This window comes from Gobio gobio (assembly GCF_949357685.1).
Source record: "Gobio gobio genome assembly, chromosome: 5".
Classification (NCBI taxonomy): Eukaryota; Metazoa; Chordata; class Actinopteri; order Cypriniformes; family Gobionidae; genus Gobio; species Gobio gobio.
Window position 1 is genome coordinate 24,639,926 of NC_137101.1, and position 19,739 is coordinate 24,659,664.

Consider the following 19,739-nt stretch of genomic DNA (forward strand, 5'->3'; position numbering starts at 1 on the left):
ACGCACACGGCCATCCACGTGATGTAAAAGAAAACAGGACTCATCGGACCAGGCGGCTTTCTTCCACTGCTCCAAGGTCCAGTTCAGACACTCGCGTGCCCATTGTAGGCGCTTTTGATGGTGGACACCCCTGTAATCTTTTGGCTCCAAAGGCACTCTACACAGCCCCATATGCAGCAGAGTGCGATGCACTGTGTGTTGTGACACATTCCTCCCATAACCATCAATAAAATGTTGTGTGACTTGCGCCATAGTAGACCTTCTTTTGGGTCGGACCAGACGGGAAAGCCTGGTAAATTCTCACCACTGCGACAGCAACCCACAAGCCTCGCCGTTTCATGGATACTCTGACCCAGTCGCCTGACTATAACAATTTGGCCCTTGTCAAAGTCACATAGATCTTTACTCATGCCCATTTCTCCTGCATCCAACCATTATGAGAACTGGTTGTTTGTTTACCATCTAATCTACCCAGACATTAATATGTGACCTTGTTAGGAGATGATCAACGATATTCACTTCACCGGAGACTGGACATAATGGACTAGTCATAATGTTTTGGCTCATTTTTCCCCCCATGGTTGAGTGTGCGTCCAGGGGTTTGATGACACACGGTGTGTTTGGGTGAAAGATCACAAGAGTCAGACAGATGGGCACACAGTGGGGAATTTATAAGCTGTCACACTCTCCTGAACACACACACACACACACACACACACACACACACACACACACACACACACACACACACACACACACACACACACACACACACACACACACACACACACACACACACACACACATACATACACACAGCAGCATAAACACTAGCAGTGAATGGTTTAATTAAAAATAAAAAACCAAACATAAAAAGATTGCAACTACCTTTAATGAAGCACGCATACACACACACGCTAAAAAATCTCAACCAGACGAGACCTTCTTGAAACCAATTCAGATGGTGTAATTGATAACATCTGTGAAAGTTATAAACAGATAACCTACTGACATACACTCACGGGTGGAAATGTTTTAATCAAATCAATCAAATAGAGCAATAAGGAGATATAAAGAGATATAAGGAGATATAATGAGATATAAAGAGATATAAAGAGACATAAGGAGACATATGGAGACATAAATTGATGAATAGATTGAATGAGGGGTGGATGGATGGATGGATGGATGGATGGATGGAATGAGGAGTGGATGGATGGATTTAATTTCCTTTATTTAACCACCAAAATAGACATAAAATGTTGTGCAGAGACACTACATTTATGTCTATTTTGGAAGTAAAATAAATGTCTAGTTATTTTGTGTACAATTTTTAATTGCTATGTTTTTTTTTTATTACATTTTACAAATAAACATTTTTTAAATGAGCTGTAACAGAACTTTGTACATTTCTAAAGAACTGGAATGCCTGTCATGGATCAAATTCAACAAATACTCGACTTATTTATTAAGTATGTTTGCCTCAACAAACATTTTTAAATCCATTTAGCAGATGTCTGCAATTTTTCCATCAAAATAAGTTTAAAGTCTACAGATTCCATGTGAGCCTGTTCATATGCCACTGTAATTACTGTAAACAAATGTCTACTGACCAAAAACTTCACAACAAGCATATTGCCAACACTAAACTGATCTTGTAGTGTGTAAGCAGTCTTCATTGAACTGAATTAATGTACAATCACATAATGGGAGAGAGAGAGGGAGATGAATTCGTTCACAGCTGGAGGACACTTTAACAGACATGTCCTACATTAGCCTTCACATACACGCCGTTCATAGACGGTCTGATTATGGCAGCAATTGATATGATAATCTTATGTGACATCTCTAGGTCTGCCGTGGGCTAAAGAGTTCAGAATAAGAAAAACAACATGTCTAACTAAACAAAAAGATAATAAGACAACAATGAGAGTAAGCACAGACACTAAAACAAGAATACAGTTCATCTGTCAGTTTTAGAACAACACTATTATATTTTTATCAAATAGATCTTGTTTTGACTGTATGGGCAACCTTGCATTTCATTTTATTACAGATGACAGCAACCTTTGATACTGATTTATGCATACACACAAATACACACACACACGGTAAGCACAATAACAAATTGTACTGTACTGCATCTGTTACTGGCCAAGGGGTTATCAGCTGATGTTGGATATATATCGCCGGCATGCATTATCTTTTTCGTCATCTAATGCTTAAAGGGTTAGTTCACCCAAAAATGAAAATTCTGTCATTAATTACTTCCCCTCATGTCGTTAGACACCCGTAAGACCTCCGTTCATCTTCAGAACACAAATTAAGATATTTTAGTTGAAATTCGATGGCTCTGAAAGGCCTCCATTGGCACAATGGCACGGTTCACTCTCAAGACCCTTAAAAGGTACTAAAGACGTTGTTACAAAGTCCATCTCACTACAGTGGTTCTAAAATAACTTTATGGAGTGACGAGAATAGTTTTTGTGCACAAAAAAACCCTAAATAACGACTTATATAGTGATGACGATTTCAAAACACGGCATCATGAAGCTTCGAGGCGTTTTGAATCAGTGAGTCGATTCAGCAGTTTGGATCGCCAAATTTCAGCAGTTTGACACGCGATCCGAATCATGATTCAACTCACTGATTCATAACGCTTCGAAGCTTCATGATGCCGTGTTTTGAAATCGTCATCACTATATAAGTCGTTATTTAGGGTTTTTTTGCGCACAAAAACTATTCTCGTCACTCCATAAAGTTATTGTAGAAGCACTGTAGTGAGATGGACTTTGTAACAACGTCTTTAGTACCCTTTAAGGGTCTTGAGAGTGAACCGTGCCATTGTGCCAATGGAGGCCTTTCAGAGCCATCAGATTTCAGCTAAAATATCTTCATTTGTGTTCTGAAGATGAACGGAGGTCTTACGGGTGTCGAACGACATGAGGGTAAGTAATTAATGACAGAATTTTCATTTTTGGGTGAACTAACCCTTTACGTGTACAGTTTATCTTTAAAAATTACAAATATTTAATTGTTAAAATGTTTCCTAAATTTCACAATGACTTTCTGGGATATATTGTTTTTCTGCATGTTATTATGTTGTGATGCCTAAATTCACTTTGAATTTTTTTCATTTTTTTGTAGAATTTTAATATCTGCCAACACAATTGGTTTATTAGTCTCAAACAGAATTTTAAACCGCTGAATCCCTATATAAAATACTCTACTGTTCAATAGTTTGGGGTCATTAAGGACTGGTTTCACAGACAGGGATTAGATTAAGCCAGGATTTAGCCTTAGTTCAATTAGGACATTTAAGTAGCTTTTATGAATGTTCCTTAGAAAGAAACATTACTTGCGTGTATCTTGAGACAAAACATATTTTGACATATTTTAAGAGATGCTTTCAGTTAAAACAGCTCAAACATGCATTTTAGTCTGGGACTAGACTTAAGCCTTGTCTGTGAAACCGTGGGTAAGATTTTTGTTTTTGAAAGAAAGTATCATCTGCTCACCTGCTCATTTATTTGATTAAATCAGAGTCGAAACAGTAATATTGTGAAATATTAATACAATTACAATTATCTATTAGAATATATTATAAAATGTTATGTATTCCTGTTTTGGCAAAACAGTCTTCAATGTCACATGAGCCTTAAGAAATCATTCTAATATGACAATTTGCTGCTCAAGAAACAATTCTTATTATTACCAATGTTGAAAACAGTTGTGCCGCTTAATATTTTTGAGAAAACGTAGATACATTCTTTTCAGGATTCTTTGATTAATAGAACTGATGTTTATAAGAACAGCCTTTAATTGAAATAGAAATGTTTTTAAAATTCTAAAAGCAATTTTAACTTTCAATTTTGATAAATTGAATGCCTCCTTGCTGAATAAAAGTATTACTTTTTTTATTTATTTTTTAATCGTACTGACCCCACATTTTTGAACGTGACCATTTTGTGTTCAGATTTCGAGGGCAAGGGCTTTGATTTCACGACTACATACATCACTCGCTACGTCTGGAAGCAAATTATGAACTCATTAAAGTTTCCTCAACCTGACTTCATACATTTTCCTGAATTACCACCTCTAACAAAGGAAAGCAGATTAAAAACTTGAAACTGTCGTTGTTTGAATGAGGAATTCTCTGCCTCGCTAGCTTTCAGAGAGAGAGAGACAGGCATGAGCAGATAAACAAACACTCACCCCAGTTAAGGTCTTTATGTTGTGCAGTGCATTCTGGGCCTCCAGGGCAGCTTTCCGTGTGTAGAATGTGACAAAACAGCACCCTGGGAAAACAGACAGAAAGAGAGAGAGAGAGAGAGAGGGAGAGAGAAAGAAAGAGAGAGGTAAGCATTTTAAGCATGCAATAAGCCAAGTGAATTTGATCTTTTCTTTTCGTCTCACTACCTGCTGAGAGAGAAAACAATCTCACTGCTGTCACACAGATCTCTGCCAAACTACACCACAGAAAAGATAAGGGACGAGGGAGAGAAAGAGAACCACAATGAGAGGAAAGAGGCTAATATTTGAAGCTTAATAAATAGCCATATGGAGCAGGATTTTGGACCAATGAGATTTCACTGTGGGCGGGGCTACCCAGCTTGGGGCCTAAGGCATATGCTGCGTGCAAAATCGCATTCACTGTCTGAGTCTACACTTGAATTTACTTCATGATGGTTAAAAGTATGTTTTATATACTATGAATGCGGGTAGTATGAATGAAATTCAGACGTACTACATCCACCATGTTGTTACTGTCATGTGACCAACCAGTGTCAGTTGCATCACTTCACTGCCATTCATAAATCCTCTCCGTGGTCTCATGGGATCGTAAAGTGTCCTTCAAATGTACACTTCAGAATCTCGGTGGTAGTAGTAGGTCATCTGGGGACATTTCCTACTGTTTTCCACATTCTATATAGTAGGGTTCGATTTCGGACGCATCGATAGAAGCCGTGTGACCAATGTTTTGTTGCATGTTTTAGTCAATAAGGTAAAACCTGACAATGACAACTTGAGCATCAAATAATTTGTCCTGCATGTTGTGGTACAATAGCAGCCAATCAGAATCTATTTGATTTTAACACACAACAACAGGACATTTTGACTAATGAGCTTTGTTTCTTAAAATTCTGTTGCTTAAAATGGTTTATTTATAATACATTTTCATACAAAAAACACTGCAAAAAATAAATAAAACAAGCCCCTTTAACATATGAACAACCAGTTTCAAGAATCTTACATTCACCAAAAAAAAATCGCAATTTTGACAGAATTCAATAAATTATCATTTGTAGTTCAAGTGAATCTGATGTTGATTCAGTAGCTTATTGATTCAGTAAAGTATTTATTAAAAGTATTGAAACTGATAACTAGTGTCTTTTTGAACTTTCCTATAAGAGACATTTGCGTATGAATCAGACTACACGGGGTCATGTCATCTTTTTCTGTGCAGCCTGTGAGGACAACTGAATCCAAAGATGTGTTTTTATTTTTCTGTTACATGGTCGTTTTAACAAACAGTGTTGTTATTGTTAACTAAAACTAAGACTAAATCTATTTAAAATAATTTTTGTTCATTCAAATTAAAAACTGAAATAAAATAAAATATAAATTAGGGCTGTCAAATGATTAATCGTGATTAATCGCGATTAATTGCATCCAAAAATAAAAGTTTGTTTAAATAATATATGTGTGTGAACTGTGTATAATTATTTATATTTGTATATATGGTAACACTTTAGAATAATGGTCATTAGTTAACATTAGTTAACTACATTAATTAACATTAACTAATAATGAACTGCACTTATAAAGCGTTTATGAATCTTTGTTAAGGTTAATTTTAACATTTACTAATGCATTATTAAAATATTGTTAACATTAGTTAATGCAGAGTGAACTAACATGAACAAACCATGAACAGCTGTATTTAAATTAACTAACGTTAAGAAAGATTAACAAATACAGTAACAAATGTACCGCTCATGGATAATACATTAACTAATGTTAACTAATGACCATTATTCTAAAGTGTTACCGTATATATGTATATTTCAATATATATTCAATATATATATATATATATATACATACATAAATGTAAATATTTTGTATAGAAATATAAAAAAATATATACATGCATGTGTGTGTATTTATATATACATAATAATTATACACACACATATATTATGTAAACACAAACTTTTATTTTGGATGTGATTAATCGCGATTAATAACACTAAAAACTTAAACTAAAAAGTTAAGCATTACAAATATTTTAAAAGGCATATCCCAAAAAATAATAAATACTATAACAGTATACTAAAATCGCATTCAATCAGACTTACATTCAGACTAGAAATGCAATACAATGAAATACAAAATATATGCCATGGCACGGCAGATTCAGCACTGTGAAGTGGTGCAGGAAACACTGAATGGATGTGATCCAACCATTTGACAAGCACAAAGTCACGATACTTTTTGTATCCACCAAAAAAAGATGGACCAAAAGGCTCTGTCCTTCATCAGAAAAATAAAATCGGCTATATGTACATTATGTGTTTGCACACCGCTGTCCTTGACTGGGCAATGGAGTACAGAAGCACGCATACACACACACACACACACACACACACACACACACACACACACACTCAGATCAACAGAGCCGACTAACAGAAAGAATCAGCTGGGGACCTTTGTGTATATATGTGTGTGTGCGGCTAAAGCAAGCTGAGAGTGCTGGCATGTTTTATTTAGAGAGAAAAGAGAAGAGGAACAAGAAAAAAAAAATGAGTGAACTGAATCCCCTTTTACTGCCAGGGAGAATTTTGGCAGGATAAACTAAGGACTCACTCATCCCTGGCAACAGTGCAGTCCAGTCTATGGCCAAAACAACCCTGTTCCCAGTGTTACACACACACACACACACCAGACACTAGTAAGCAATCATACACATTTAAACTCCAAACATGCCTGAAACATTCCCATCAGTCAACATTGACAATGGTTGAGGTTGGGGGGCTTAATGGTTCTGGGCCATTAACACAAAGGTTGCAGGTTCAATTCCAATTAAGTGTGACCCAGGAACTGAAGTGTTAATGAGATCTCTGTTCTAATCAATCATCATTGTGCCTGAAGTAAAACACTGACCCCAGGGGTCTCAGAAATGTACTCTATCCAGAACTAGGGTACCATAGGAACCTCAAAACTCAAGCATCTACTAAATGGACATGTAGTCTTAGCCTTGGAGCATTTGCTGACTGTCCAAAGAATGTTTTATGCAAAAATACCGAGCGTTTTCTCAAAACTGTGTGCTTAAAACTATAACGTTAACGGCAAAAGAAGAATGATATGGTTAAAATCACATTCAGAGCGATTTTTTTCCAGCTGATGAGCCAATCAGAGTCCATCGTGCCTTAAAGAGCTTGAGCATATAAAGTGGCAGACAACAAAACTGTAATAAACAGAACGTTATTGTGCGTCGGTGTGGATGCTAATATAGCTATCGTTCTTCGTGTGAACGGGCCTCAAATCTATTTAGTCTTGTTTTTAAAAAATGAAAGTGGAAATTCATGGCCAGAATGAGCTTAAGTTTGGACCAGACTTTATATAAAAAATGTATGGTTATAAACGATATACAAAAATGTGTTGTCACAAACAAGATGTCCTGTACGTATGAAACAATTGTGAAACATTTTATATAAGGGGAGTGTTCACAAGTGTTTTGTGTACAGGGTTTTGAGTTAATACCACATGAGCCTAAACACTCCACAGCAACTCTAACAGTAATACTACATGAGCCCATAATACTCCAGTAGTATTAAGTAACACTCCACTACATCAAGACTTGGAACACACCGTACAGTTGAGTAAGACCAGTGAAGGTAAAGATGAAAGTAACGTTAAGAAATGAGATATGACAGATGAGCCATGTTCAAACCTGTGACCTAACATTAGTTGATCAATTAATGTGCCAATTTACTGCAGCTTAACAAGCTATATACTGCAGGACAGTGCTAGAGGAGGGGAAAATAATAATAATAATTCATAATTTAAATGTAAAATAATAATTAAACTCATTATTATTAGGCCTATACTTTAATTATTAATATATATGTTTTAGAGAGTGTTTATTAAAACTATCGGGCTAATAAATATGATTGATTGACTGATTGATGAAATTGATTGAAACATTTTTAAATATTGGTGTCTTTTTCATATTGCTGTTTCTAATTTCCCATGTTTAACACATAAATAAATAAAAACAGATGACAACTTGTGGCTCATTGGTTTGTATGGACCCCCGAAAGGGACCTTTGTAAAAATGTAAAACATACAGACTTTCGCCGTGCTCACGAAAAACTTGACAATTTCCAGTTTATGTATAGCCTACTATAACCTATGAAGAAAACGAGTATGGATGCGCATGAAATAATAAATATCTATTTTTGTTAGGGCAGTTTACCTCCAATATCACAGCCTTATGTCCGGTTCAGCGCATCCTCTGTGATGGCTGAGAAACCGCGATGGGAAATGGGCTGATGCCGCAAAGTGAACATTGTCCTATTTACCAAGTTCAATGGTTTATAAAAAGACTGATGTATTAAAAAGTGCTCAAATTTGACTTTTGTTAGGGCAGTACATCATATTTCAAGGAATTCTGTCCGCTTTGATGAATTTAACTCTGTGGCGGCTGACAAACTGCATCGTGAAATGGGCTGATGGCTCAATAAGTGGCTCAGTGTGCATTGTCCTTATGCTAAGTTTAATGGTTCATAAAAAAAAGTGATCAAAATTTGGATTTTGTTAGGGCGGTATATTTATATTGCCCCAAATAAAACTTTATCGGCCAATTGAGAAAAATATTGGTACAGTAAAATGAGCAAGATAGTAAAATCAGTAAGATTTCGTATTTCACAAGAACAAAAGACCCTTAAACCACTTTGTCAGATTTAACGCATACTTACAGGTGGAGGAGAAACGCTGAGTTTAATTCTAACAGAGCTTGCGTGCAGAGCAAAGGACTTCAGAAAGCGTTGCTTAATATAAAGGGAAGCATCACTCTTCAATAAATGACAAATGAGTAGTTGGATTCAGCCTCCTACTAGACAAACTGCTCTAATGAAATCCAAAACTTGAGTACTTGAACACCCAATGCACACTGTCGTATTGCGCTATCAGCCTATTTATTGGCCATCACAGAGGATGCGTTAAAGTGGACATAAGGCTGTGATATTAGAGGTAAACTGCCCTAACAAAAAACACATTTTGAACAAATAGATCTTTATTAATTCATGATCATCCATACTCTTGTTTTCTTCATAGTAAAATGGCAGTGATGCAAAGTATAGCTATATACCACTCCCTCCAGAAAAACGCGATTATGCGATCGCATGATTTAATGCATAATCAGAACAAAGTCCACATATTTATGCGGGGGCCGCATTTTTTCCAATACGCCGCACTTTCGCCGCATTAATTGCCTATTTCCGTGAGCAAAATATGCGGGGCTAGCATGATTTCATAATCCCCGCATTTTTGTTGCAAAAAAGTCATATATAATAGCAGAAAGTTGAAAAATTTTCGTTTACTTCACACAAGAGCCGCCATTTCCCCCTATTGCCATGGGAACGTTTTGAAGTGACGTAATTACCCGACGCGAACGTCATCGAAAAGCTGCAAACCCCGTGGTGAAACCATAGATATCGGTGAAACCATGATGAAGCACGAAAATTCCCATTTGCCAACAAAAAGAACAGCAAAAGAACACGCAAAGCAGTTTCCCGGTGTGTTGGCCGATTTCAAAACACAGCATCATGAAGCTTCGAAGCGTTATGAATCAGTGAGTCGATTCAGCGGTTTGGATCGCCAAAGTCACTTATTTCAGCAGTTTGACACGCGATCCGAATCATGAATCGACTCGCTGATTCATAACACTTCGAAGCTTCATGATGCCGTGTTTTGAAATCGGTCATCCCTAAGTCGTTATTTAGGGGTTTTTTTGCGCACAAAAACTATTCTCGTCGCTTCATAAAGTTATTGTAGAACCACTGTAGTGAGATGGACTTTGTAACAACGTCTTTAGTACCTTTTATGGGTCTTGAGAGTGCACAGTGCATTGTGCCAAAGGAGGCCTTTCTGAGCCATCGGATTTCAACTAAAATATCTTCATTTGTGTTCCGAAGATGAACGGAGGTCTTACGGGTGTCGAACGACATGAGGGGAAGTCATTAATGACAGAATTTTCATTTTTGGGTGAACTAACGCTTTAAGAGATTGCACTTTGTGCATTGGAAGCACTCAAATGTCTGTTTTGTATAGCTACCTCTGTAAAACAGGAAGTTATTTATTCATTTTTTCAGAAGTTGTAGCATATTCCTTTTGTAAAGCTACAGAGCTTGTTTGACTCAATGTTTTGTAAATTTGAGCCATGTGTTTATTAAGGTCTTCAAAAAAACAAGATGAGAACTTAAATATTCCCAGCACTTTCTGTGATGTAGTGCTTTTTTTCTCTTTTTCATCAAACCGCAGTTTTTGCAACTTCCCGCAATTTCATCGCATAAAATTGCATAAATATCCCGCATTTTCCATCGCATTTTTTAAGAAAACGTGCCGCATAATCAAGGATTTTTGCCCGCAACAATCACAAAAAAAAAGCCGCATTTTTCTGGAAGGACTGATATACAAATAAACCGAAAATTGTAATGTGTGAGCACACAAAATAATTATTAAGTGTACACAATTGTTTCTCGTGCGCACACAAATGTTACACGCATGAAAGTTTTTACATATCATTCTCCTTTTCTAGAACATAAAGATGTCCAAAAGCATTCAAATGCTGCCTCCAAAACAACGCTAATATGCTTATATGAAACAGTCAGCCAATAAGATCTTGTTCATTCTTGTGTTGTCAGCAAAAGTGAAGGAAATATAGCCTTTCTGGACTTTCTGCCAGCGACTCATTCCTTGGCTGTTGACAGCGGTTCGTGTTTAATCGTGTTGCGACACTGGAAACTTTTGGCAATCCCAGGCAAAGAGGTCAGAACCGTCATCCTCAAAGTGTTTTCCACATCTGTACGTGGCAGGACTGCTGACGTACGGTCTGGAAGCCAGAGCCTCACCTGAGACAGATAAAACAGGATAAAACCACGAGGCGTACAACCGCCTCAAGAGCTCCGTGACCGTTCATACTCGTGCTGAGACTCGCTGACGGACGGGTTCCATAGTAATCATCAAATCGATGGATGTCAATTCACTCGAAAATGTGTCACATTATGGAAGTATAACAGGTTGCGAATATCATTTTCGTGTTGACTGTAAATGAAAACGACTTGAATGCCAATTATTCCCAGGTTCCGTTTTTGATCTGTTATACGAGACAGACTGTCCAATGCCCTAAAGTTATGGACTTAATACCATGAACACACAGATATCTGTTAGAATACATTTTAATACATTAGCATAGCACATCTGCATTTGGCCTTAGAGGACACACACACACACGCTCTTGTATCATTCTGCGGCTGTGCTACGTGTCCAGGGACTGAAAAGGATGCTCACACAAACGCATCCATTCATCTTGTGAGCATGTAGGCGTGCGTGTGTGTGTGCGTGACGGACTTCAAAGGCAGACAGGAATACATCTTTACTAAAGAACCCCAGCTGCTCAGGGCCATTTAGCCCTGGACCGCTCTCGCATCACTCAATCAACAAGGGACAGTCTGTTTCTATGTGTGTGCGCGTGTGTGAGGACCGTTCTAAATTGTAGCCCGGCTCTGATAAACAATTCCTGCTCTTCACCTCTGGGTGCATTTATATTCTACGCCTTCGTTCTGGTGTCACACACACACACACACACACATGCAGGGCAGGCGATCAGTGAGGCCGTCTGTTCGGAAGCACCTCCCTGCTGATGCTGAGGCTATGGCGGCCAAGCAGGGACACACGCAGGGCGCAGGACGCGACGTCCCACTATGAATTGGCACAGCATGTGTGTGAACGTAGATTACACCGCTGAGATAGAAACTCAGAGGAGTTATGCATTCTTGCTGGGATGTGTTTGTGAGTGTGACTACTTTGCCACTGGGTGCTGTTTCCCAATCTGTAAAAGTTTGGTACATTTCCACCGAAGAAAAGCTGGATCTGGGTTGAAAGAATATCAAGTCTTAAATCAGAAAGGACTAATGTCAGTGGCCAAGGCCGTGGAATATTGTCCTCACTGCGTGAAGCTAACAAAACTACAACTCAAGATAGACAAAAATAGATTGCTTCCAATTTAATCCAGTTTTCTACACTGCTGTGGTGCAACACTGACGCAACACATGGTGGACAAAAGCAAAATTACTCCAACTGCTTTATTTTTCCTGACATTCTTAAAAAATATATATTCTAAATATTTATTGCATTTATATAAATATTTATTATTTTATTGATGTATGTTTATATTATATATGGTATGCGTGAATTGATTTTATTTGTTATAGGGATAGTTGAAAATGAAAATTACCCCATAATTTACTCACCCTCAAGCCATGCTGGGTGTATATGACATTCTTCTTTCAGACGAATACAATCGGAGTTATATAAAAAATGTCCTGGCTCTTTCAAGCTTTATAATGGCAGTGAATGGCAGCCCAAAATTTTAAGCCCCAAAAAGTGCATTCATCCATTATAAAAGTACTCCACACGACTCCGGGGGGTCAATAAAGGCCCTCTGAAGTGAATTTGATGGTTTTTTGTAATAAAAATATCCATATTTAACATGTTATAAAGTAAAATATCTAGCTTCCGGCGGACAACTGGCGCAACGAAGATGTTACAATTTCTTCGTAAGTTGAATAACTCTGATTGTATTCGTCTGAAAGAAGAATGTCATATACACCAAGCATGGCTTGACGGCGTGTAAATGATGGGATAATTATTGGGTGAACTATTAAATATTAAAATAAATAAATTTCAGATGTTGAAGCAACTTCCCAAAAATAAGTGTTAGGCTGTGTTCACACTTGGCATGTTTTGCTCGATTAAAACAAACCCTGGTGCAATTGCTCTGTTAGTACGGTTCATTTGAATAAGTGTGAACACTGCCATCTGAACCATGGTGCGCACCAAACAGGATAAAAGCTGTAATAAAAAATAAAAGCGATAAAAGCTGACCAAACAGGTTGTCAACGTATCCCTTAGCCTTTAGGGTTGGTATCTTTAGGTTTGGTGTTAAAATGCCACTGTGTACACTAAGCAGACGAGGTGTTTTTTAGTCTGGAACAAACAAACCACGCGACCTGAACTACAAGTGTGAACACCCTAAAACCTTAAAAAAAACAAAATAAAGACTGTAATGTTTCATGTAGGTAAACTAGTTGGTAGCGTCAGTGGAAAGTCTAGGAAACGCATGTTAAGTGTGTGCGAACTTGAGTAAGATCTCAGGTTATCTAATATTGTGTATACAGTATGTTGCTTTAGGACACTTTAAATTGAGTCCTATTAACTGGCACACTTTTCTTAATATAATCCACCCATTAACTGTCCATTTCAAAAGGTGTAAAAACTATCCTTGTGGGGAAGAAAATGGAAAACCAAATCCTTTTTATAGAAATTCAATTCTAATTGGTGGACGCCACAGGGAAAGACTGTGCCAGAGAGACAGGTGGGAAGTTAACGCTCACCTTGCGACTTTGTTGGTGGAGAAATCTTCCAATACAGTCTAATTTAACAGCCGGAGCCACGCACAGGCGACCTTTTCCTAAACGAAAATGGGTTAGAGTAGAGCTGAAGGCTAGCGGCAGCCATTACGGCCCAACGGCTGTGTCAGAGGCCTTGATGAAGCTGGACCTGAGAGAGGCACTCTAACTGCAGCTAACTGAACTACAGGAGCACTCATCACCCCGTCTGAAAGCCAATCACACACCTCGGCTCTGGCAGAGATACCCGTCGCAATGCCTGTGTGTGTGTGCGAGAGTACAGGACTTGAGTAATGCTCTCCCACTCGGCCCTGACTCATCCTCCATAAGAGTGAGAGGATGGGCGGCATTGTGAACGTGTACATGCCATCTTCCTGTCTGAGTGTTAACAACTCCACAGAACCGAGGTTAACGCCTACGCTTTAGCGCTATTCTGAAACCAAGCGAGCTACTTCGCTGTCTACCGCCTACATAGGCACCATCGGAACCAAAACTGAACCTCACAAGAGACTGATTTGGAACATTACTGCACTCTAAATGATCATATTTATGAGGAGCGGACATGAACGCCACAACAATGTCGTAATAATGAGTGGGCAACTCTTCTCAGACTTTTGAGGCCGTGCAAATTACACAATCACAGTGGAAGCTAACTAGCATTGATCATAATTGTGTTTTAATGTTGTTGATGATCATTCATTTGTATGCATTTTACAAACTGTTTATGATGAATAAAGCTAAAGCTAAAGTTAAACCAAAAGGTAACACACCTCATTTAGTTTTGGAATGTAAATAGTTGAGAAAAAACGCATCTTGTGTAACAGTATATTGGATCCCTGCATAAACTCTTAGGGTGGGTTGCACCAACAAGGATTCAATTAAGATCAGTTTAGAGCTAATCTAGAATTTGTTGATCTAGGCTTTATTTTAAATCGAACTGTGTTGCACCACTTAATTTTAAACCCAGATTAACAAATCAGGGATTAGAATTTAACATGCGATTAAAACCTCCATTTACGATTCATTTTCGCAGCCATGATGGATTCGCCATTGACAGCAATAATAATATTCAATTTCCTTCTTCATTGACCACCAGAAACTCTCTCTCTGACATAAGTAGCTCTTGCCGATAAAGTAAATAAACTTGTAAAATGTAGCTCAATTCGCTTTATTTTTCATTTTTATTAGTAATAAACACCTCTCTGAGACCTGACGACACACCCACTGTTTCAATCTCTGTTCAATCATCTGCATAGTTTAGTTGTAGGTGCACTTTATTTTATTTAAACCTCCTCACATGTAAGTTTAAAATCAATCCATAATTGAGATTTAAATCTGAGTTTAAAGTTATGGAGCAACAGGATTAAAGTTAATCTATCTTAAATATACATTAAATCCAGGATCAAAATGATGGTTTAAATGTAAACCTGCTTATTTTTAAACGTTTGGTGCAACAGATTTATTAGATAAACCTTGATTTAATCTAGATTTAAGATTAATCCTTGTTGGTGCAACCCACCTTAAAAGTGAGAGCTGCCTAATATTCCTGCTGCAATCTGTCATGTTAATCAAAGAACAAAATACAAATAACTTTTGTAACTTTAATTAAAAGCATTCATCTGTATTACATTTTTACAATGAAGACTATCCAGTGGTATTTTATATTTGTTTACTTTAACTTCTGTTGTATTTCTTACCTGAATACTAACCAACTGTTAGACCCACCTCAAAAACGTAAAGCCGTGTTTATTTCATATAAACATTATTTTCACATCTCTTTAAAGTCCATTAAAGTCCAAATGTCCATTGTTGTTTTATGCTGTCAATTAAAGTTCTTAGAATGAAAATCGGAAAAAAATTGGGATCGGCAGGTCACACTAAATTGCAATCTCTAATAATAAATACATTCGCAATACAATATAGCATGAATTGCACACATGGCTGTTCACAGGTTTTCCTTTCTTTTTTCTTTGATCTTTGCATATTGCAAAGTGCCCCATTACGCTATTTTAAAGGTTCCAAATTTTGTTTGGTTTTGAGAGACTGAGAAAGATATGGATGGATGATCCAAGGCATCCAGACAGACAGGAAATAAAGACGCAAAACAGGAAGTCAGAGGCTCAAGCTAACACATTACACATGTGAGCAGGTTTACACGATGCAGCGTGACACCCTTGTGCTGCGATGGCGTGTGTGATGCATTAAAGACAGGAAACGCGCACTACCTTTGCTCTGTGGTGGGTTCTGACTGCGGTCTCGCAGTATGTTGATCTGGTAGACGGCTCCATACGGCTCAAAAAGCTCCTTTAACTCTTTCTCGGACCAGGAGCGAGGGATCTGACCCACAAACATCTTAATGGCGTCCGGATCAGGCTGGTCCGAGTGTTCCAGGGCGCCGTTCATCTTCCCAGCTGTACCGTTACTGTAGAGAGAGAGAGAGAAATCAAGCGTTATGGAGTGTATCCCGTGGTCTGAAAACACTGGAAGATGTAAAGAAAGATGGTGAGCGAGAGAGGTTGGTCTCCAAGCTCACAGCGAGATCAAATTTGGGCCGGACAGATCAACAACTGCTCCTCATTAAAGCAGGAAGACACTGAGACACAAATGCTGATTAAAATCACAACAGTGTTATTACACTCAGCATGTGTGCTGCATCGTTTTTGTGTGTGTGTGTGTGTGTGTGTGTGTGTTGATGTCGTATTAACAGTCCTGAGCAGGTACACATCTGACTCTGTTCCAGGTTTAATAAGCTCTATTACCATAAAAAATAACTTTGACTTGTTCCCCTTTTTTTGATAAAACAAAGAAAACATGTTTTCAGCACATTTATAATGGGGGCCTATTGGGCAAGTGTCGCAAATTATAAATATACAGTGTTTTGAAAGCATCATCTAAAGACTTGCATATTACTTATGTTACAATGAGATTACTGTGATAAAATTGCTTAGTAAACATGTCTGTGCAACATTATACACAATTTGTCAACTCATGTCATGAGCCGATTTGCCTATAAAGTAGTTCCGCCGATAACTTCCAGTACACTTGCCCCATAGACTTCCACTGTAAGTGAATTACTAAAAACACAATTTTGGTTTGTTTATACAAACTAAGAGACGAGTCTAAATTATGTCACATATGCTGCTCATAGAGCTTCAACATGACCTGAGCTCAGAATTTTGCCATCTTGAGCGACTGACTTTACCAGAATTTAACAAACTCGTGACATGATAAAAATGGCTTAGCTGAGTCAGGGTGCGAAACAGATCCGTGTGACCCCTAGACGCCCATGATGCTAGTTCAACGAGTTCATGAGGAATTTTGTGCGCTTGTTTCAGATGAAAGCACTCAAAGAGAACCTTATCGACCCTTCACCCCCACACACACACTCACACTCACATTTCCTTTTTTTCCCAGCTTACAAATGAGTGAGCCAGCCTGAACAAACTACAAAAATCATTGAGTGTCTACTGGATTTTATTTCAGTTTGGGTTTGCTGATCGAAGGCCAATGTGCCTGTTGCCCTTCAACTGATTTGAAAATAAACGAAAATCAAATAAATAAATACCTCTATCCTCAGCGAAGAAGTGTAATAATTTCCTCGTGAGACTAATTATCGCACTAAGCATTCTGTGTGGAAGCCTTCTCCGCCTGTTTCAAGATAACCGATCAGATTTCTTCCCTTCGAAACGTGCATCACTCCAAGGACATTTTGACATGAATTAAGCACTATTCTCTGTACAAAGGAGAAATCATTTCTTTTCTCAGTAAACTGTGCCAGTCTGTCAGTGTCATGAAAAGCTCATGTTCTTGAGGAACAGATTTGATCTCTCGGGCATATACCCTTAAAGGGAACACAACATACAAATATATATGAGTGTAACAGTGTTAATTTAACATAAAAGTTTGTAAATGTATAATATGTGTGTGTGTATACATATATTATGTATATTAATTGCGCTTAAATCACAACTTTTGTTACATGCACATAATCATGATTAATTTATTTGACAGCACTATATATACAGTATATAAAAAGAAACTAAGCTGCAAAAGGCCAATCAGAAATTACCATAATTATGACAATAAATAAACAAACAAAAAAATAAATGAGGGAAACATTTAAAAAATAAAAAAACTAATAAAATGTTAATAATTGAATATTGTTTTAAAACTGACAAAATACTTTTATAATTGTTAATATCATTAATAACCAAATGTCAATTAAATATGTTAAAGTTACGTAAAAAAAAAATGTATTTATCAATTGACGCAACACAAAAAATCTATTAGTGTAGAGTTTAAGAAAAAAACATGTACATGTATAAAATTAGCATAACACTGTAAATGTATTAAAAATGTGATGGAAAATACTTTAAAAATGTAAAAAAAAAAATACAAACTTACAAAAGTGTAGAATACGACGCCTATAACAATTACCCAGCAGACAAATTGGTTGAATATATATATATATATATATATATATATATATATATATATATATATATATATATATATATATATAGATTAGTGTTGTCAAATCGATTAATCGTGATTAATCGCATCCAAAATAAATGTTCATGTTTATAATGTGTGTACTGTGTATAATTATTATGTATATAAATACACACACATGCATGTATATATTTAAGTTTTTTTTATATTTATATATTAATTATTTGTATTTATATATAATATCAATTATATAAATATATGTACAGTATATACATGCAAATATTTCTTAAATATATACATGAATGAGTGTGTACTTATATACATAATAATTATACACAGTACACACACACATATTATGTAAACATGAACATTTATTTTGGAAGCGATTAATCACGATTAATCGATTTGACAGCACTAATATATATATATATATATATATATATATATATATATATATATATATATATAGATATATATATATATATATATATATATATATATATATATATATATATATATATATGCAGTACCCATTTATAGTGTAGAAGTGAAAACAGCCATGAAGAAACATTCACAAACTCTCATTCTCTTTAAGCCGATAAAGTGATTTGTCATTCTATTCAAAAGAACAAGGCCTAGAGTTAAAGAGCAGCAACAGATAAAGAGAAAAGGTTGAAGGTAGAGAGAACAGACACAGACCTCTGGACTCGATTCATCCATCTCTTGCAGAAAGACCCTATTCTCTCCGCGGAGACGCCCAAGTCTTTGAGCGACTTAAAGGACATTTCTGCATGCGCCGCGGGAAAGCCGCCCTCTCGGGTCCCCACGGTTACAGCTGCTCAGCTACCCCCACCCCAATAAATCCCCCGGCAGTTACCACAGTGATAAGGGTGCCCCTCGCCGCCGATCAAAAAGCAATAATGGCGAAAAAAGCGAGCATGTCACAGGCACAGAGGCCAAGAGCCAGAAACTGACTCTGATACAGAGAGAGAGGGATGGGACTGCGAGTGTCAGGGTGTTGTGCGTGTATGTGTGCGCTTGTGTGTGTCACAATTAGTAATTGTTTCGTTCGACAAGGCTCGACTGCAGGAATACAAAGGCACAAGTCACAGGAAGCCTGTAACAGTGTGCTGTAGGACACTCGCACACACTGGCCTGGGGTTGGGAATCAAGAACTAGTTCTTAAACAGTTCCATTTTTTTTCTTCGAATTTCGTGACATTGAACAGTTCTTGAACGTGCATTCTTAGACGGAGCACTATAAAAAAAATACTTATTGCAAAATCTCGGAAATTAATGTAATTTAAAAAATGCTTTTCATCAAAAAAGAAAGGGAACCAATACATACGCATATAGAAACTACAGTTCTAAAGGTCAGTAAGATTCTTTTTTTGTTCAGAATTGAATATGTTCATTTAGCAAGGATGCATTAAATTGATCAAAAATAACAGTAAGGACATTAATAATGGTACAAATTATTTCTTTTTCAAAGAAATGCTGTTCTTTTGAACAAAATGAATCACGGTTTACACAGAAATATTAAGTGGCCGAACAGTTTTCAACATTGATAATAAGAAGAAATGTTTCT

At 37.0% G+C, this 19,739-nt stretch overlaps 1 protein-coding gene across 30 annotated transcripts in view; it reads right to left on the reverse strand.

Moving 5' to 3' along the window:
- Positions 1–19,739, reverse strand: part of celf2 (cugbp, Elav-like family member 2) — a 164,684-nt gene that overhangs the window by 36,395 nt on the left and 108,550 nt on the right. For all 30 annotated transcript variants that reach the window (XM_079817619.1, XM_079817612.1, XM_079817611.1 and 27 more), the window contains 2 exons: positions 15,926–16,122; positions 4,216–4,298 (listed from right to left, as the gene is read on the reverse strand). In XM_079817619.1, the coding sequence (XP_079673745.1) occupies positions 4,216–4,298; positions 15,926–16,122 (280 nt within the window). The remainder of the gene's footprint in view (positions 1–4,215; positions 4,299–15,925; positions 16,123–19,739) is intronic.